Source organism: Delphinus delphis, chromosome 10 (assembly GCF_949987515.2).
Source record: "Delphinus delphis chromosome 10, mDelDel1.2, whole genome shotgun sequence".
Lineage (NCBI taxonomy): Eukaryota > Metazoa > Chordata > Mammalia > Artiodactyla > Delphinidae > Delphinus > Delphinus delphis.
The window spans coordinates 55,838,865-55,859,816 of NC_082692.2; the positions used below are offsets into that span (position 1 = coordinate 55,838,865).

The window sequence follows — 20,952 nt, forward strand, 5'->3', positions numbered from 1 at the left end:
CCCAGCTAGGTCCCCAGTCAGGCCCTCAGGTGTCAGCCGGGTCGCATCTGAGGTTGGGGTCTTCTTCCAGGCTCATACGGTTGCAGGCAGAATTCATGTCCTCGTAGGTGTGGAGCCCATGGCCACTTGCTTCTTCAAGGTCAGCAGGAAGAGCGTCTCTCCTGCCTCGAGTCTCTTAGCTCAGGGAAGAACTAAGCCCTCCTTTAAAGGAGGCCCACCCAGATCATCTCCCTTTTGATTAACTCATTTTCAACTGATTTGAGACCTTCTTTACATCTGCAGAATTCCTTCACCGTTGCCATAGAATGTAGCATAATCATGGGAGTGACCTGTGTCCTGTTTACCATCCTTCCCACACTGGAGGGGAGGGGCATGGGTCACTGGGGGTCATCTTAGAATTCTGCCTATCACAGGGCATCACCTGGCAGGCATCTCTGGAGGAGATGGCTCCCATCAGCCAAGGGCAATTCTCCTGAGAAGGCTGTAGGTGTGAACCATTAGTAGCTAATGCCTGTAGCAGCTGCAGGAGGGGGTGTATCAGCTGGTAAGGGCATCTGGGCAGGGCACTAACAGCAGAGCTTGAGATAGGGATTTGCTTGCCCAGAATTTATTGCAGGGGTGCTCTCAGGAGAGGGAAATGAGGGGAGCAGGATGGTGCTGGGGAAGGACCTGAGCAATGATGTGGTGTCAGCTGGAGACCGGCCTCAGCCTGATCCCACGGGGAGTTCTGGAGCATGAAGTGCACCATAGAGTTGTCCCCCTTTGAGGCAAAGAGTACTTCCTTTTGTACCCCCATGCCAGTCAGTCATTGCCAGTGAGGAGGGGAGGGGGCATAAAACCTCTTGAGTGAGGTGGCTCTCATTTAACCAAGGACACTTCTCTGTGAGAAGCAGTAGTGAGCTGATGGCAACTAATATGCAGCTGGAGGGGGTGGGGGCACTAGCCCCACAAAGGTCCCATTCTCCTCCCTTTCCATCCTGTTGGTCCTTCAGATCCCCTCTGGGCTTCTTTTCCTAAAGCTGGCTCTAAAAATTCATGACAGGGCTTCCCTGGTGGCGCAGTGGTTGAGAGTCTGCCTGCCGATGCAGGGGACACGTGTTCGTGCCCCGGTCTGGGAGGATCCCACATGCCGTGGAGCGGCTGGGCCCGTGAGCCATGGCCGCTGAGACTGCGCGTCCGGAGCCTGTGCTCCACAACGGGAGAGGCCACAACAGTGAGAGGCCCGCGTACCGCAAAAAAAAAAAAAAAAAAAAAAAAAAAAAAAAAAAATTCATGACAGTCCCCACTACCCACAGAATGATGCACCTTCACCTGGTTTCTGAGGTCCTGCCACCTGGTTCCAGCCTGCTTTCCCTCCCAGTCTACAGCCCCTCTCTGCCCCTTCCCGTGTGATCTTACCTTACAGACCTTTGTCAAGTGGTGATGGTGATGATGGTGATAGTGGTAGTGATAGTGATGATGATGTTGGTGGTGATGATGCAGCAGATGCAGCTATCCTTCACTGAGTACCAGGAGCTCTCCATGGTGCTTGACATCTATGCTCTCTAAACTTCATGACAGCCATGAAAGGTTGACTCTGAGATTAAGTGAAGTGAGCAGTGTCACACACTTTGTAAGAGATGGAGCTGGGACTCCCTCAGACCCAGGACCGTCAGTGTCGAAGTCCTTGCTCTCCACCTTGTCTGTTGCTTCCGTTCCTGAGACACGCAGTTGTCTGTTAGACATCGTCTCCACCAACTGATCCCCGTTCCCCCATCGGCCTGCTGAACGTCTCCTTTTTCTTCCAAGGTCACCTCCTCTGGAAGGACTCTTAACGCTCCCGCTCCTGCCCCTCTCTGGGTCAGAGATGATTCCCTCTCATCAGTTTCCCACACTTCTTGTCCACGCACCTTCTTCTCTGCATCTTGGCTTTTTGCTCACACGGTCCTGCCTGCCTCTTCTCTGCTTCCCTGTTGCCTCACATGGTTCCTGGTACAGGCACGTGGCAACCAAGTGCTGGCTGCAGGCAACCTAGTTGATGTTCCCCTAGAGGGTCAACAGCAATGTCAGTGCACTCACCCTTCCACTCCTGCTTTACACACCTGTCATCCCCTGCCCTGACCTGAGTGTCCTGTCCTGTCCTCTGCACCCAGCCTTTCAGACACGAGCATGCGCAGTGTTGTCCAGAGACCTGGGGAGCTCCAGGCAGAGCTGAGATCTGGTTCCTGCAGCTGCAGTTACCACTGTGAGCCAGCCCCACATTCCCTCACTCCCCACACGGCTAACAATGTAGTGACAGCTTTCCAGGCAGGGGTTGAAGAGGGGAAACATTCTCATATTAAACCTATTATTTTATGCTAAGATGCATCTCCACTTCAGAAACATTGAATGGGAGGCTGAGGGAAGGCCTTAGATTCAGGGAAAGACAGCAATAGAAGACAGAAAATAATTAAGTGCCAAACTGTGTCATAAGGACCCTGGGAGGCTGTGGTTGGAGGGCTGGGTCCTCAAGAAAAGTCCCATAGAAGAGGTAGCCTTGAGCTGGGCTGTGAAGGGTGGATCATGTTCCATGGGGATAAGGGCACAGCAGATGTGGGGTCAGCAGAGCAGAGGTACAGGTAGGAGCAGCAGTTGGGCCTGAGCAGATGCACTTAGCACAGTTGTGCCCCCTTCCTTGAAAGCTTTATCAGGTCAAGGTGCAGAGAGAGGAGATTCCAGGGTTTTCAACTGCTTTCTAAGCCAAGTCAGTCCTCCTCCTCCCTCCCTACTTCTCCTTCACTGTTGGCTCCCGGGGTCCCAGAGCATTTCTGTTCTAAAGTGAGGATTGAGGCTGACATGCCAGCTGGATAAAGGACTCGTTGCTGAGACAATGTGGCGAAGGGTGGCGGAGCAGGAAAGCCTGCCTGGGCAGGCTTGGGCCATATTTCTTTTGTTGGTTACACTGGGAGCATTTTCTTCTGTGTTAGTTTCGTATTCACCTACAGATATTTTTATCAGAGCCACGTTGGAGGTTTGAGGATGGGACACAGGAAGAGAGAATTAAGACAGGAAGGGAGGAGCATTAGATTGGAAGATGAAATTCTGTTTCCTCTGGAGGACACATAGGCTGGATAATCTCCATGCTGGGCCAGTTCCATCTGGTGTCATGTAGCTGTCAAATGATGCATGCCATTATCTGTGATGTAATTAACATGTCTCTTTGCAAAGAACATTTTACAAGGTTGTGGCATGCTCTTAGAAGATTGTTTCCAAATTTTCAAAAGTTCTAATCTCACATTTGTGTGTTTTTGGAATGGATGCCTGGAAAAAGAAAAAACAAAAGTCACAAAACATACACACGTATAAATTGACTAAATAAGCAGTCACCACCTATGCACACAAACTCTAAAATATAAAAACAAACCATTTTTCAAGGATCCAGGGAGATGTTGTTTTATATTTGAAGAGGAAAAAGCATCAATAGGGTTGTGTGATTTTCACAGATAAATAGAATTATTTATGCAGATATGTTAATTGAAGTGTAATTAATGCTTTCATGCCCTTCCTGGACACTGATGCTTGCTGGGGGATCATACATTTCAGACTAATAATGATATCCATTTCCATAATATGATATTACATATAAAGTAGTATGTAGTCATAATTAAAATCTCTAATCTCACTGAGAAACTTACTGAATTTTCTCCCTTGGTTTTAATTTAAATTTTCATTTGTTTGTTTATTTATTTATTTTTTGCGGTACGCGGGCCTCTCACTGTCGTGGCCTCTCCCGTTGCGGAGCACGGGCTCCAGACGCGCAGGCTCAGCGGCCATGGCTCACAGGCCTAGCCACTCCGCGGCATGTGGGATCTTCCCAGACCGGGGCACGAACCTGTATCCTCTGCATCGGCAGGCGGACTCTCAACCACTGCGCCACCAGGGAAGCTCTGTTTATTTTTTTAATTTATAGGACTCTAAATGAAAGCACACTTGGCCTCAGCTTGTTCTCTAGTGAAATGGGAAATAGGTCCTTGCTACATGCACAGTTCATAAAAAGGATTCATTTTGAAATAGGGCAGTTTTCACAGATTTTCATGTCAAAGTTGCCACTTAAAAGATTATGGTAAAAATAATAATAGCCACTATTTATTGCCCACCTTTAACTACACTTGGCATTGTGCTGGGTGTTTCATATAATTGTAGAGACCATTTATTATATCATTTTGAATATGTCATATCTTTCACTGTGGCCTTTTCTGAATTTAATTTCTGAATTTTCTATCCTTTTTACTCTCCATGCTTCAATCTGCATATTTTCTATTGACTTGCCTTGTGGATCAATGGTCTTCTCTCTTGCTGTGTCCAGTCTCCAGCTAACTACATCTCTTTTCGTCATCTCAGCAGCTTGGCCATGGCCTTCTTCTTGGTTTCTGAGTCTCGTAACCCTATGTTGCTGTGGAATCCACCAATGCCCCAAGAATAAATGTGGTGTCAAAAATCAGACTTGCCTCAAGGTGCTTACCTTCTCTTTGGAATCTTGACCCTCTAGTCCTGGCCACCTTAGTAGCTCTGAGCTTTAAGTTTGTCTTCAGGGACTCATAAGACTTCCAGAAACTCAGCTCAGAAACTCAAGAACTCAAGCTTTTAGCCACCAGTTCGCGTTCGTACAGGTTCTCAGCCTCTTATTCCAGGCTGCTTAGAGACCTGTACACAGCTCAAGGGAAGAGTTCCCTGATACTGTTAGGCAGATGTGTGTGTGTGTGTGTGTGTGTGTGTGTGTGTTTTCCAGCTTTTCTAGTTGTTCTCAGTGAAATGATAGATCTTCAGCAAGTCCCTCTATTATTACCAGAAATGCAAAATCCTCAGTTTGCTTTTAGAAGAATCTTCAAGCTTATGGGAATTATAAGCTCTCCTCTAACACTTTAACTGCCATTCTGATTGTTATGGTTATTGAGATAAAGGAAAAGGCTTTCCACTTTGAAGACTTCTCATTTCTAGGGCTGCCTGCGAGGTAATCGTAGGCAATAGAGCTGGGTGTAGAGAGCAGAGGAATCGTGAGAAAGGATACAGGAGGGAGGGGACAAAAAGATCACATGTTTGAAAATAGAAAAATACTGAGGCATCTTTAAAAAGCCCTTAGAGGGTTTTTTCCTAAACCGATTATCTGGCTTAATGCTAGCTGCTTATTTGCTGGCCTTCTGTGTTATTTGCAAATATAAAGTAAGGTCATCCTTTCCTGTTTTCATTTAGTTTACCTCTGTAGCTGCTAGTTAGCTAAGGAGGATAAAAACCCTTCATTTCTTGGAGAAAAGCAGCATGAGGTCAGTTTCTAATTCACGTGGCTGGTCGAGGGGTGCGCGGTGCTCGGGTCCTGCTTATATGGGGCTTGGAATCGAGTCCACCGGATAGTGAGGCATATCTTCCCTTGGCCAGGTGGGTGGGGGTCCGTGATTTGAGGCTTATACTCACCAGGGAAAATTCCCTGTTTCCACAAGTAAAGGAGACAGAAGACTTTTGGGCTTCTGACCCTCACAACGGCCTAGATGCCCTAGGATAACAGGGCAGAGTGACCCCTCCTCTGGTGGAACCCTTGAGTGGGTGGCCCCTGCCTGTCACGAGCCTCCCCTGCTGGGTGTTCCATCTGAGTTACTTCGATTTCACAGGCAAGCTAATGAATGAGAAGGAAAAGCCGGGACTCCCCGTGAAGGAATGGGGGTACTCAACCGCGTTTCCCTAAGGGTCTCTCTCCCTCTTGTCATCAGACCCTCCCTGGCCCTGCAGTCCTCCCTCGGGGCCGCAACAGAACAGCTCTGCGTGTGAGGTGCACTGAGGGAGGAGAATAGTGTGGTTTGAAGGAGGGCAAAGCTCGTCCCTGGAGGACGGGTGGATGAGCTCAAAGTGTAGACAGAGGGTCTGTGGTAGGTCTGGATGAGCCAGTGCTGGGGAGGCTTACCCTGGGCGCTGGGGCAGGGGAGCAGTTTTGTGGAAGAGAAAAGGTAGCATGAGGTTTTAGGCCCAGATCAGTGTATTCTGGGAGATTGCTTGTGGAGTTGGCATTTGGAGACAGGAAGAGGATTTCTGTGTTGTAACAAACCTTAGTATGTTCACACCTAAACAACTTGCACACTTGTTCCCTCTCCTGGTTCCCCGTGGTGATGAGGGGCTGCCAGGTCCACTCACTCACCTGAGCTGAACACTGGGGTACCTTCCATGATTCTTTTTCTCTCATCCCCCACCTCCAGTCACCAAGCCGCAGCATCTCTTCTTCCTGAGTCAGCCTCACCTCCCTCCCGTTCCCCATCCCCCTCCTGTGTCCTGGCCCAGGCTCTCTCCATCTTTCCTGTGAACCCCTATGTTAGACTGTTCACCCTCAGACCTCCGCCCATCAATCCACTTCCATGCTACAGCTAGAGGGATCTTTCTACAACACAGCCTTCCTACCTCCAATCTCACCCCCATCCATCCGAGAAACCTGAGGGATTTTTCTGTAACACAGTCTCTTGCATTACGTTACCCCGCTGCCTTACCTAAAATCTAGCTCTCCCTAGATTTTAGGTTGAAATCAACACACCCTTTAGGTCCCTGTGAAATCTCGTCTCTGCTTCAGCCTCCTCTCCCCTCCCACCTGCCAACTAACCTGACTGTCCCACCTTTGGGGAGCACATGTAATCCACTGGACACCCATGCCCTCTCCCCCCTGCTGTGTGTACCGGCCATGCCTGCCCCCTGGCTAATGTCCTTCTGTCATCTGACTGAGCCCAGGGACTTCCCTTCCTCTGGGAAGCCCGCCAACCTGCAGTCTGAATCAGGTGCTCTTGTTTGTGTTCCCAGAGCCGCCTCTCTTCTAGTACATGTTGCACTAGGTTGTCACTGCCTGCCTGTTTCCTCCAAGGTCTTTCATCTCCATCTCCCTGGGGCCCAGCACATTGCCTGGCATAAAGTAAGCACCCAATAAATTTCAAATTGCACATATGTCAAGTTCCCTATAAAACCTCAGCCGCCAGTCTGAAGGTTCTTCTCTGTGCAGCCTCTTTCATTTTTCAGAAAAGGAGGGTACAGTAGATTTTTAGCAGGAAAAGGTGGATTATTGGCTTTTGGTCTATCATAAGTAAGTGTGTTCAGCTTGGGAAGCTTCTGTTTGTAGTGGTGAATATTTTTAAGCAGTAAAATGTCAGCAACTAGAGCCTCTGCCCAAACCCCTAAGCCTCCTTCTCCATCCTGAGGGGCCCCTTCATTTCACTGCAGTGCTGGGCTGAGAGAGGCCACACTTCCAACAATACAAAGGAAACCACGAAATGTTGCTGCTACTTTTCCTTTGCAGCTCAGATAAAAGAAAGCAAACACAGTGTGGGGAGAAGGGACTGTCCTTTTTGGGGTGCTGACTTGTTTCTTTTTCTTCTTTTTAAACTGAATTTTTTAAAAAAATTATTTATTTATTTGTGGCTGTGTTGGGTCTTCGTTGCTGCACGTGGGCTTTCTCTAGTTGCGGCAAGTGGGCTTCTCATTGTGGTGGCTTCTCTTGTTGCAGAGCATGGGCTCTCGGTGCGCAGGCTTCAGTAATTGTGGCATGTGGGCTCAGTAGTTGTGGCTTGTGGGCTCTAGAGCACCGGCTCAGTAGTTGGGGCGCACAGGCTTAGTTGCTCCACAGCATGTGAGATCTTCCCGGACCAGGGCTTGAACCCGTGTCCCCTGCATTGGCAGGTGGATTCTTCTTTTTTTTTTTTTAATTTTTCAAAGTTTTCAGAAGGCACATTTTAATTTTAAATATACAAAACCATATTGCTCTGTGTTTATAAAATAAAATTAGTTATTGATAGAAAAGCTTTTAAATTGTCTTAGTCAAACTCAAGTAAAAGGATTTAAAAAATAAAACATTAACTAAAAAGAGTTTTACCAGAATATTGAACTCTCCTTGATAGTCACAGAAATCAACACAATGTCCATTAGTGCAGAATAAAAGACATACACAATTCAGTGTAAAAAAAAAAAAGCAATTTGCATTAATGGAACATTAAAATTGTGATTTAAACCCACAAAATTCAGGAAATTCAGAATTAGAACTCCAAAGGTAACCTTAACTGTGACCTCTTGTGCATGTATGCTGTTTAGAAATTTGAGATTTTTTGCCTTCCTGATCACATACCACTATGAAGAACAATTTTGAAGGGGGAAAAAAAGTACTTTTCCTTAGAACCACTGTATATGTTTAAAATTTTATACCCACTTAGAAAATCAAATGATCAATCTTATACTACCATATGAGCTAATATGGAATAAGAAGGAATTTTTAAAATATACTCTAGAAAGCTGTATAAGCTACAACATAATGCACAGCCACTTGAAACACGATTTGAACTTTCTTTTTGATACAGCCATAAGTGCCTACCATATAAAAACATATTCACACTGCAGGAAGACAGAGGGGAACACTATTAAAATTGAATAGCATGTAACGAAGAAGGGTCAGGGAAATAATTGAGCAAATAATTGAGCAATAATTGAGCAAAAGTAACATCCTTCGTATTTTTAAATCTACACTTTCCTGGGAAGATACTTTATCTCTTCAACTATGGGTTCTTCAATTTTAAAATGAGAGGATTGAGTTAAGTAACATCATAGTTTCTTCTAACTTCAAAACTGTATGATTCAGTGACTTCATATAAATTAATATTCTAGAGGAGACTCATAAATTTGACATCGTATTAAACCTTAAGTAATTTGTATCAGAGCTTAGTGAGATATGCCAAGAAAGAAAATGATATTGATAAACCACTGGGCCTCTCTTAGATATGATCAGCCTATCTCATTGATCCTGCCCTATCTTTTGGATCTTTTAGTCAAAAAAATGTTAACTCATCCATCCATCCAGATGTTAGTTCAGTCTTTGTGCCCGGGGTTATCAGAAGATATCTTCTAGTAAATTAAAAAACATCATCGGGGCTTCCCTGGTGGCGCAGTGGTTAAGAATCCGCCTGCCAATGCAGGGGACACAGGTTTGAGCCCTGGTCCGGGAAGATCCCACATGCCACGGACCAACTAAGCCCGTGAGCCACAACTACTGAGGCTGCGCTCTAGAGCCCGCGAGCCACAGCTGCTGAGCCCACGTGCCTAGAATCCATGCTCTGCAACAAGAGAAGCCACCGCAATGAGAAGTCTGCGCACCGCAATGAAGAGTAGCCCCCGCTCGCCACAACTAGAGAAAGGCCGCGCACAGCAACAAAGACCCAACGCAGCCAAAAGTAAATAAATTAATTAATTAACTAAAAAAAAACCATCAGGCCTCCTGAGATATGTTTCTCAATATTATGAATGTGAGATCAAGAAGGACTACAGAGAAAAGGTAGTAGCGTAAGAAGGCCATAATAATGTCACCACAGTATATAGCTCTTCAAGCAAAGTCACCGTGGCCCATTTTTTTAAATAAGGAGATATATTTATTGAAAAGACAACTGAAAAGAAAGCGTATATACTTACAGCTATATAAACTGTGGCATAACAGATACTATCACAGCCCCTTTGCTCTCCCAGCAGCCAGCACTTGCATCTCTGTCAGATGGCTGCCCCCAGGCTGCCAAAACCTGGTTTATCTATATGCACAGAGAATATGCATATCCCAGAAGTATCTTGGAATTTACAGATCCCATGGTGGCTGATAACCAATGTCTATAAGTACCACTGCTCCCTTGTTTCCTGTGCTGCAACCTCCACTGTCTTCACAGCTTCCCTGAAAGGCTGAGGCAATGTTATCTACCCTTCAAAGGATTTACTTGAAATCACATCTAGTCCTAATATGCTGCTGGGTTGACTTTGGGATTCCTGGAATTAAAAAAGGCCCAGTTTTTCATAATGTGTTTATTCCAGAATTGCCTTGGAAGAATATTGAGGATGGCAATCAAAAGGCTAAAAGAAATGGAGATGTGAGAAAAGTCCTATTATATACTGGGCAACCAGCTGAAGTGTGAGTGGCATCCTGCTGACCCTATTCTGCCACGAGCCCTGTAGTCCTGCACCTTCTGGCCACCAGGGCAGGCGGATTCTTAACCACTGCGCCACCAGGGAAGCCCTGCTGGCTTGTTTCTAATTGCTGTGTCCTCCCCTGCCTCCACCCATGGCTCAGTGTGGGGTAGGCCCCTTCTGCCCAGAGCTACTGGACACGTCATAAGAAGGTGTTTCTCAAACATCATAGTTAAAACTGGTTCATGCAGTCAGTGTCAGAGCACAGCGTCTGTACCGCTAGGTGTCACAATTCATTACTCACCCCAAATAGCTGTGCCCTGACTAAGACACAGAATGACTACACATTTAGAAACAGCCCTCCCTTCAAGTCCCTGTTTCTTTAGTTATTTGTCATTTACTCACATTCTTCCTTGTATGAGGAACATTTCCTTCCCCTTGCCCTGTATCCTCCTAAGTAGATAGGTAATATTTCAGGGTGATGTCAGAACCTACAGCAATTGGGATGATTTTTAAACAGTATTTCATGGGCTTCAAGGAAAGCAGTTTTGCTTCTGGTTCTAAGAATGAGTCCGGTTCCACCACTTACTGGTTTGGGGACGGAGCACAGTTTATTTGCGTTCATCTGTACAATGGGAGCAACAATCTACCAGCTTGGGTGTGGTGCAGATTAAGTAAAAGGATGTCTGGGAGGAGGTTGGCCCAGTCTCTGGAATACATGTGGTAGCCAGGAAATGTTCCGTGGCTTCTGCCTCCACACCCCCATCTTCAGTTCCTCCCACAAGAGTAACAGCGTGTAATAACTGACTTATTTCGGCATGAAGGATTTAAATGCAAAATTTTAAGGCAGTCACCCTTAAAGAAACACTGAAGCATTTATCTGTGAAAACATTAAGATTGCACTCCTTCACTGTTCTCTGTGCCCATGCAGTATTTACATTCTGTTTAGGAGAGTCGGTCAGTAGGCGGAGGGGATCTGGATCCCCAGGTGTGTGCTTTGCTCACAGAAAGGACAGGAGCATTAAAGATCTGCTCCTAAAATGTGAAGTTCTAGAGAATTTTGTGGAAGTAGCTTATCCAGAGGCTCCCCTGTCACTCCCCCAAAAGGTTCTGTGTTTTATTTACATAAATGATTGAATCTATTCCCAGCTGAATGCTTTCCTGAGTATGTCACTCAGGCTCCCACCCCAGAGTCATCTGTCCCCCGCAGCCCACATTCAGCAGCTCCATCTGCCTCCCCGCCCCGGCCTGGGCACCATCTCCTTTCCTGGGCTGCTGCAGGAGATTTTCTGTGTCTCTGAGCATGTTCCACTCCACGTACATGCCCCAAGGATCTCCAGGGAAACACAGGGTCCTGCGCCCTGGTAGACCTGGGGCCATCCTACTCTTTGTGGGAGGCAGTTGCAGTAAAAACAAACAATAAACAAAAGAGGCTAAACACCCCTTTACCTGTGTAACCTGGTATCCCCCCAGCTTGTTTGATCACAGACCCTTTCATTAACCTCCCCCTGGTGAACTGGTACATGCTGAGTGAGGAAGGCAAAGTGCAGCTTGCTGTAAGCCACCAGTTCCCCACATGTGCTTAGACTGGACGGATAAACCGGAACTGACAGGCGTGTCTGTCTCTGGAGGGGGCGCTGGGTATCCAGGGTGTGGGGTAAGAGCCAGCTCCTCACTGTGTGCCTCTTGGGAACTTTAAAACTTTCTACTGTTTTGAACACAGCACTAGTCTGCTCCCAACTCCACCAGACTTTATGTGGAGCGTAGTGTGAAGTCCTTGGATCTGCTCACGGCCTTGGGGTTGGTTGGCCTCTGCCTGCCCACCTAGCGCCTCCCACTCCTGCCTCCTTGCCAGCTCCCTGTGAGGTAGTGGCCTCCTCTGTTGAGCATCCCGTCATCTCTTCCTGACAGATGCAGGCAGTGGGGCTGCAGGCAGTGGCTCGTTGGTGCTACTTCTGAGATTTACCCTGCTCTCCTTGGAAGCCCACCTTCCATAGAGCATACTGGCCTGGGATGCAGGGATACTGATGCTTTATTCCTTCCTCAAACTCTAACTTTTGAGCCCCAGGGGGTGGCCAGAGTACCCAGGAGGCAGTGAGACCTGGGCCAGAAAGGTCAAGAACTCCAGGATTGAGCAGTTGTGACTCAGAATCCTTTCAGCCTTGTGGCCTGGGGAACTTGTGCCTTCATCTTCCTTTTATTATACGATGGTGGGGAATAAGCCCAGCTGCAGGGTTTGAACGTGTGGCTTGTCTCTGTAGAACAGCAGTCCCCAACCTTTTTGGCACCAGGGACTGGTTTCATGGAAAACAGTTTTTCCACGGACGGGGGTGATGCGCAGGGATGGTTCAGGCGGTAATGTGAGCAGTGGGGAGCAGCAGATGAAGCTCCGCCCACTGCTCACCTCTTGCTGTGTGGCCAGGTCCTAACAGGCCATGGACTGATATCAGTCCACGGCCCAGCGGTTGGGGACCCCTGCTCTAGAAAACCTAGTGCAGTGCCTGGCATCTTGTAGGTGTTCATTGTGACTATGGACCTATCACTCCCTTGGCTCTTAAAGTCCTGGGCTCCAAAGGAAAGAACACAGGCCAGAAGCCGGAGTTCATCCCTGGCTCCATTGATGCCCAGCTCTGGGAAGATGCCAGGCCCCAGTGTCTTCAGGTCTCCTGCCCTAACACACAGTCCATATTTACCTCAAGGCAGAAGAGCTTTGATGATCAAAACACCACGGACGGGAAGGTTAGCAGTGCACTATGAGTACAGATGCTTGCCTGCCTGCCAACTAGGTTATAAGAATATTTGGAAGATGACTAAGGTAATGTCTTCCACATGCTAAAGAGACGATGATTTCGTACCATGGGAGGTAGAGCGGGGAAAGCCCCCGCTCATTAGCGGAGTGACCTTGGACAGGACAGTCATCACTCTCGGCCTCATTACCTCATCTAAAATATGAAAGCAATAAAATCCAGCCACACAAGGGTGGCTGTGAGGCTCACACGGGGCAGTCCATGTGGAAGGTCTTTGTAAACTGTTGAAATGCTCTGCACATGTCAGCAGCGCCCGCCGCTCACGTGCCTGTGTGTTTATTGTTTCAGCGGAGAGTGCAGGACGTCATCAGCCCCATCGTGTTTGAGGCCGCCTACAGCCTGGGTGAGCATGTGATGGGAGAGGAGGAGAGGGAGCTGCCGGCCCTGACCCCCGTGCTCCGCTGGAAAAAGGGACAAAAGATTGCCCAGAAGAATCAGGTGAGAACCTGAAAGCTCACGGCTGGGACCCCAGGTGGCAGGTGCCTATGCAGAAGTAATGACCCTGGTGGCCTGGGAGCCCATGGCCAGCCACACCCCCTCCTGGGCCTCCCTTTCCCGATCTGCAAAATGATGAAATGTATGATTTAGGGGTTTGTGTCTAACAACCACGTGATTTAAACTCATCGAGGCTATTCTCAAGCAATTAGAAAATGATGATCTCTTTGAGGTCATGAGCTGGCTGCTTGGCCCCGGCACTTGCCTCCTGTTCCTACACTGTTTCCAGAGCTCAGATCAGCACCTAGTGAGTGCTCTACACACAGTACATGTTTTATTGATGGGAGTATGAGTGGGGTGAAGAGGCAAGAACTTCCTCTTGCTAGAATTGGTGGTTGAGCTGAGAATGCCCCGCTCAGGATCTTTGGAAGGCAGAGCACTGTGAGCACAGGCTCTCACCACCCTCCCCGACTCGGCAGATTCCGGACTGTGCTGCTGTGTGGAGGAGCTGCAGGGTGACGTGGGGTGCAGGCCGTACGAGGCCATACAGGGTAGGAGTGAGCCATGAGCTAACGCTGTGCAGCATCACTGGCCTGTCTGCCCCGAGTCATCTGAGAGATATACAGTGCTGATGACGATGCAGGAAATATGTAAGAAATCTGGGATCCCAAGTCTGGTTCTAAATCTTTAACACCCAAGATCATCACAGATCCAGGACCTGGGGAAGGTCAGACAAAACTGTTTTTTGGCTAAACCAGACTTCTGGGTGGGGTGGGGCAAAGCTGTGGAACCACCCACCAGCCCCAGGCTCCACAGTTCTGACTGCCCTGAGCTTATGGGAAAACTAGCAGATCAGTGACCCACGCCTTGCAGATGAGAGTTGTAAATAGAACCACAGAGAAGTGTTTGGAATTCGAGATGTAAGATTTTTACCAAGATGTCCTCATTTTCTCCCAAAGTCTCTCCCATGTGGTCTTGGGTCAGGTTCCCCAGAAACAGAGCCTAAGACGGGGATTTAGGAGCAACTTGGTCTAATGAAGCTATGCTCTTAAGAGAACCCTGTAAGGAATGGGGAAAGAGTGAGCAAGTATGTGGTCTCAGCTAAAGTCTAGCTTTGGCCTGAGGCAGGGAGCTTTGGAGCATAAATTACAGCAAAGAGCCATCCTCTCCTTGAGGGAAGGGTCTGGCCTTTTGTACCCCTTACTCGTCAGCCATTGGCTGGCTGTGGGGGATGGAAGGGGAGTGTAGCCCTCCTTGAAGGAGACTCCCTGCTGTGGACAGTTCTCTGGAGGAGGCTGCAGATGTGAGCCGTTAGCCGCCTGTAGCACATCAGCTGGGGGAGGGGCAGCAGTTGTAAAGGGATGTGGGCAGAAGTATACACACAACCTACTGGCAACACTGCCTTTTTGGATGCTTCTTTTGAAGTCAAACATGAACTTTCAAAACACAAGTGACCTGTAGGGTGGCCAGAATGTCCAGCCGGTCACTGATACTTGGAGAAGGCTCTGGGGGAGTGAGGGGAGAGACCAGGAGGATGCTGGGTGTCTAAGTGGTGGGGCAGGGTAGAGGGGAGGCATGAGGAAGATGAAGACAGGAAGATAAGATGAAGAGGCGGGACAGGAAGCTGATGACTCCTACCTTGACTGAGGAGTAGAAGTGTGTATCATCTCCTGACAGTGAAGTTGGGCCAAGAGGTCAGGCTGGGGACCCAGTAAACCAGAATATTATGATAATTCCTAGATCATGAGTTCCCCGTCCTATTAATACTTTGCTCTCTAAGGTGGAATCTTGCTGGCCCAATAAAGTTCGGTTATGGGAGTGGTCCAAACTTGGGGTGCTGGGAATCATTTCAGGGTACCCTGTGCTTGTTTTACCTCTGAAATGACCCTGTGAGGTAGCGGCCTCCTCTGTTGAGCATCTTGCTAGCCCTGGGCATCCCTTCTACAATGAACCCAACTCTCATTTCTACCAATCCATCAGTGGCACAAAGTGGGCCTTCTTTAGTGAAGAGCATCTTAGAACCTTTACTAGCATTTTTAGATTGAGGCAACCTGATCAAAGGCAGAGATGTAGGGACAGATTAGTACGAAAATGCTCTTCTTGGTCACTTATGTTCAAGATGGCCAAGCAAGCATAAATATTTATGTCTGTGCTTCCTGAGACCCTATTATAGTGATTATAAATGAGTAAATCAGAACAGGGAGATGAATGCTGTTGGGGAAGGGGCATCAGCCAATGACAGAGTCCAGGGATTTTTGGAATGAGTAAAGAAGGAAGAGTGTTGGTGGGTGAACATTGCACTCTACACGGAGGGGCTAGGTGCCTGTCCACCCATGGGTCCAGAGAGGCTGTAGCCACGGCCAGGCCAGCAGTTTCAGAGGGGTTCAGGAGTGAGAAATGGGGCTGGAAACAGGGAAGGGGGATGTTAAGTGAAGGTTCGTTTGTGGAAGAGTTGACTTTCTGCCCCTGTCCCCACACCTACATACTCCAGCCATGCAGAATAGCAAGAAGCCAGGCCTTTTATTTTCTAAAGAATTGAATAAACTGGTTGAGATAGTGTAGGTGGGCTGTTTCCCCAGGGGGAAGCCTTATCTCTTCTGGCATTTGGAGCCTCCAATGTAAGAGCTAGCTTCCCCTCCCACCATCCACCCAAACACCCAGATTTTCCAATCAGCTCTTTTACTTTATTCTTAAAAATGAATGGACAACCAAGGAAATCTGAAATTGAGGGGAAATGTGGTACATGGAGAAAAAAACCAAAATACACCTACAGAATAACTGACTTAGAAGGAAATAAATTCTTTAAGGAATAGAAGAGATTATAACAACTTAAATACCAATTTATACTCTATGTAATAAACACAAGGAGATTCAAGAATATATTCTATCCATTAGAAAGTGATTGGAATTCTATTTCTTCTTAAAAGAAAGAAAGAACAAGGAAAAGTTTCTTGAAAATTAACAATATGGATGCAGAGCCAAAAATGTAGTAGAAGATAATAAGAAATCTCCCAGTAAGCAGAGCTAAAAGACAAATAGAAAAGAGCTAAAGCATCAATCTGCAAGGTCCTATATCCAAGTAATAGGAATATCAGAAAAAGCAAACAGAGAAAATGAAAAACATTATGAGAGATAATGTAATAAAATTTCCCAGAGTTACAGAGAGACACTTTTTTAAATTTAAAGGACCCACAGACTTGCAAGCAGGATAAACCAAAAATATCCTAGATACATCATTTTGAAATGGTAATACTCCTAACACATAAGGAAAATTCTAAATGCTTCCAGGACAAGGAGTACAGGATGGTGGTAGTGAGGAATATTTGTCCACTAACGACATAATTAGAGTCACACTAAGTTGTCCATAAGACTAATTATTAGCAAGATTGGAAGAAAGCATATGTGAAATAAGGGCTTCAAAGCTCTGAGAGAAAGTGATTTTGAAACTAGGATTTTATACTTAGCCTAACAGTCAAGTATGAGGTCAAAATAAAGTTATTTTTCAGACAAGCAAGGACGCAGAAAGTTTACATCCCTAGTAGCCTTTCCAAGGAAATCACCTGAGATGCACTCCAAGAAAACAAGGGTGACAATTAGAAGGAGCAATATGGGGGATGTAAGAACTAACTTCTAGAAGTCTAATGACAAGAAATTCCAGGATTACAACTGTGCAGCAAGTCTAAAACACAGTTGATCAGTTTAGAACAGGGGATCAATGAACTTCGAGAAGAATGAAGCCAGCCATAGCAGAATGACAAGAGAGTAGCAAATATTCAGGATACAGTGTAGATGGAATATATTTTTTCTATGGTTAAGAAAAAATAAAGGCAGTCAAAAATTCCCAGGAAAATAAAAACATGGCCAATATGTCATGGTTCAAATATAAGACAAATTAAAATGTGGTGGGATTTTAAGCAAATAGAAGAATATATGGAAGAGAAGGACCTTAATACTAGAAGCATTCTCCCTTAAGCAAAAGTTGAGTATTCTAGTAGTTTAACTTTGCACCTGTAGAGGAAGATATGTAATCATGACACTTGTCTTGGCTCTTCTGTGAACAGTAATCAAGAGGCCATATTGACAACATGATTTATTGGTTGTTAGTATTTACAGTCAAGCCAAATCAGTTATGGTTACAGTACATAGTGTAAATGTCTTTAATTTTACTGTATAGAGTTTAAAATAGAACAAAACAAGTTGTTTTAATGTCTTAATCTTTTAAATTGGTGAGCCAAGAGATACTGTAAAACTTGATGAAACAAGAAAAAGTTGTGATTACTTAAAATTGCAGAGGTTACCAGTAGAGCAGTGCTTCTTAAAGTGTGGTCGCTGAACCAGCAGCATCAAACTCCCTTGGGATGTTGTCAGAAATGAAAATTCTTGGACCCCACCCCGGACCCTTTAATCAGAAACTCATGGGTGGGTCCCAGCAATCTGAGTTCTAACAAGCTGATCGGGTAATTCTGATGCAGCTAACATTTGAGAACCAGTGCAGCAGAGGAGCTGAGACTAACGATTTGCCTGTCAAAATTAGGAAGGTGGATGGTGGGAGGGGGCCTTCATATAGGTGAGTTCAATTCTTGTCTATCATGGAAGGAATTCAGTGAGATAATGTCTAAATCTGATAAATCAAGAAGTAGTAGTATCAGTATATTTTCTAGAGATATGGAAATAATCATCAAAAGAAACATAAATGGACATGGGTAAGAGTGGTTCCTCTTGAGAGGAGGACTCAGTATATGGAGGTGTGTGGCAGGAGGTTATTATTTTAACCATGTGATTTCTTTGGTTGAAATTAAAATGAAAGAAAAATATTGTCCTTAGATTGAGAAGATTGTCCAGGAGCCTGAGAAAAATTCTGGGAGAATGATCCTTGCTTTACTCCTTTTCCTGATTATGGCAAAAAAAAAAATAATAATAATAATTTAATGATCTTTCTCCATGTGTCTTCCAGATGTTGGCTTAATTTAAGGGAAAGATTCTGAGAGCTAGGCCCACTCTAGGAAGCAGAGCTGATTTTTAACTTCTATGTATGTGACAGGTCCACAAAGAGCATCTAACCTCTTTCCTAGGAAGGAATAAACTCATTGAAACTCTTCATTTTGCCAGGTAACTTTAGGATTTAAGTGCCTTAGTCTCTTCAACTAAAAGGCACTAAAAGCCCATGTTGGTACATAGTTGCGCAAATTCTGGCGATCTTTTAGAGTCCGGGTCTGCCCTCATTGATGGTCTAGTTCAGGTGGAATAGCTGCACAGTGTATATAACATGGAGTCAGTGACTAGAGCATGTTTTTTTAAATTTATTTTTATTTCTTATTTTTTTATACATCTTTATTGGAGTATAATTTCTTCACAATGCTGTGTTAGTTTCTGTTGTACAACAAAGTAAATCAGCCATATGCATACGTATATCCCCATATCCCCTCCCTCTTGAGCCTCCCTCCCACTTTCCCTATCCCACCCCTCTAGGTCGTCACAAAGCACCGAGCTGATCTCCCTGTGCTATGCGGCTGCTTCCCACTAGCTATCTCTTTTACATATGGTAGTGTATATATGTCCATGCTACTCTCACTTTGCCCCAACTTTCCCCTCCCACCCCATGTCCTCAAGTCCATTCTCTGTGTCTACGTCTTTATTTCTGCCATGCCACTAGATTCATCAGTACCTTTTTTTTTTTTTTTTAAGATTCCATACATATGCTTCACTCTGTATGACAGACTCTGGGTCCACCCACCTCACTACAAATAACTCAATTTCATTTCTTTTTATGGCTGAGTAATATTCCATTGTATATATGTGCCACGTCTTCTTTATCCATTCATCTGTCCATGGACATTTAGGTTGCTTCCATGTCCTGGCTATTGTAAATAGTGCTGCAATAAACATTGTGGTATATGCTCTCTTTGAATTATGGTTTTCTCAGGGTATATGCCCAGTAGTGAGATTGCTGGGTCATATGGTGGTTCTATTTTTAGTTTTGTAAGGAACCTCCATACTGTTCTCCATGGTTGTTGTATCAACTTACATCCCCACCAATAGTGCAGGAGGGTTCCCTTTTCACCACACCCTTTCCAGCATTTATTGTTTCTAGATTTTTTGATAGTGGCCATTCTTACTGGTGTGAAATGATACCTCATTGAAGCTTTGATTTGTATTTCTCTAATAACTAGTGATGTTGAGCATCTTTTCATGTGCTTCTTGGCCATCTGTATGTCTTCTTTGGTGAAAGGTCTGTTTAGGTCTTCTGCCCGTTTTTTAATTGGGTTGTTTGTTTTTTTGATATTGAGCTCCATGAGCTGTTTATGTATTTTGGAGATTAATCCTTTGTCAGTTGTTTCGTTTGCAAATATTTTCTCCCATTCTGAGGGTTGTCTTTTCGTCTTGTTTGTGGTTTCCTTTGCTGTGCAAAAGCTTTTAAGTTTAATTAGGTCCCATTTGTTTATTTTTGTTTTTATTTTCATTACTCTAAGAGGTGGGTCAAAAAAGATCTTGCTGAGATTTATGTCAGAGAGTGTTCAGCCTATGTTTTCCTCTAAGGGTTTTATAGTATCTGGCCTTACATTTAGGTCTTAATCGATTTGGGGTTTATTTTTATGTATGGAGTTAGGTAGTGTTCTAATTTCATTCTTTTACATGTAGCTGTCCAGTTTTCCCAGCACCACTTATTGAAGAGGCTGTCTTTTCTCCATTGTATGTTCTTGCCTCCTTTGTTGTAAATTAGATGATCATATGTGCATGGGTTTATCTCTGGGCTTTCTATCCTGTTCCATTCATCTATATTTCTGTTATTGTGCCAGTATCATAGTGGCTTGATTACTGTAGCTTTGTAGTATAGTCTGAAGTCAGGGAGCCTGATTCTTCCAGCTCCGTTTTTCTTTCATAAGATTGCTTTGGCTATTCAGGCGCTTATGTGTTTCCATACGAATTGTAAAAATTTTTTGTTCTAATTCTGTGAAGAATGCCATTGGTAGTTTGATAGGGATTGCATTGAATCTGTAGATTGCTTTGGGTAGTATAATCATTTCCACAATATTTCTTCTTCCGATCCAAGAACATGGTATATTTCTCCATCTGTTTATGTCATCTTTGATTTCTTTCATCAGTGTTTTGTAGTTTTCTGAATACAAGTCTTTCGCCTCCTTAGGTAGATTTATTCCTAGGTATTCTTTTTGTTGTGATGGTAAATGGGATCATTTCCTTAATTTTTCTTTCTGATTTTTCATTGTTAGTATATAGGAATGCCAGAGATTTCTGTGTATTAATTTTGTATCCTGCAACCTTATCAAATTCATTGATTAGTTCTAGTAGTTTTCTCGTGGCATCTTTAGGATTTTCTGTGTATAGCATCATGTCATCTGCAGTGACAGTTTTACTTCTTCTTTTCCAATTTGTATTCCTTTTATTTCTTTTTCTTCTCTGATTGCCATGACTAGGACTTCCAGAACTATGTGGTGAGAGTGGTGAGAGTGGACATCCTTGTCTTGTTCCTGATCTTAGAGGAAATGCTTTCACTTTTTCACCATTGAGAATGATGTTTGCTGTGGGTTTGTCATGTATAAACTTTATTATGTTGAGGTAGGTTCCCTCTATGCCTATTTTCTGGAGAGTATTTATCATAAATGGGTGTTGAATTTTGTCAAAAGCTTTTTCTGCATCTATTGAGATGATCTTATGGTTTTTATTCCTTAATTTGTTAATAGTGTGTATCACGTTGATTGATTTGCATATATTGAGGAATCCTTGCGTCCCTGGGATAAATCCCACTTGATCATGGTGTATGATCCTTTTAACATGTTGT

At 45.0% G+C, this 20,952-nt stretch overlaps 1 protein-coding gene across 2 annotated transcripts in view; it reads left to right on the top strand.

Moving 5' to 3' along the window:
• The window catches only part of ITGA9 (integrin subunit alpha 9), a 352,979-nt gene that overhangs the window by 160,833 nt on the left and 171,194 nt on the right, over window positions 1-20,952 (top strand). For both annotated transcript variants that reach the window (XM_060022170.1, XM_060022171.1), the window contains exon 16: window positions 13,008-13,157. In XM_060022170.1, the coding sequence (XP_059878153.1) occupies window positions 13,008-13,157 (150 nt within the window). The remainder of the gene's footprint in view (window positions 1-13,007; window positions 13,158-20,952) is intronic.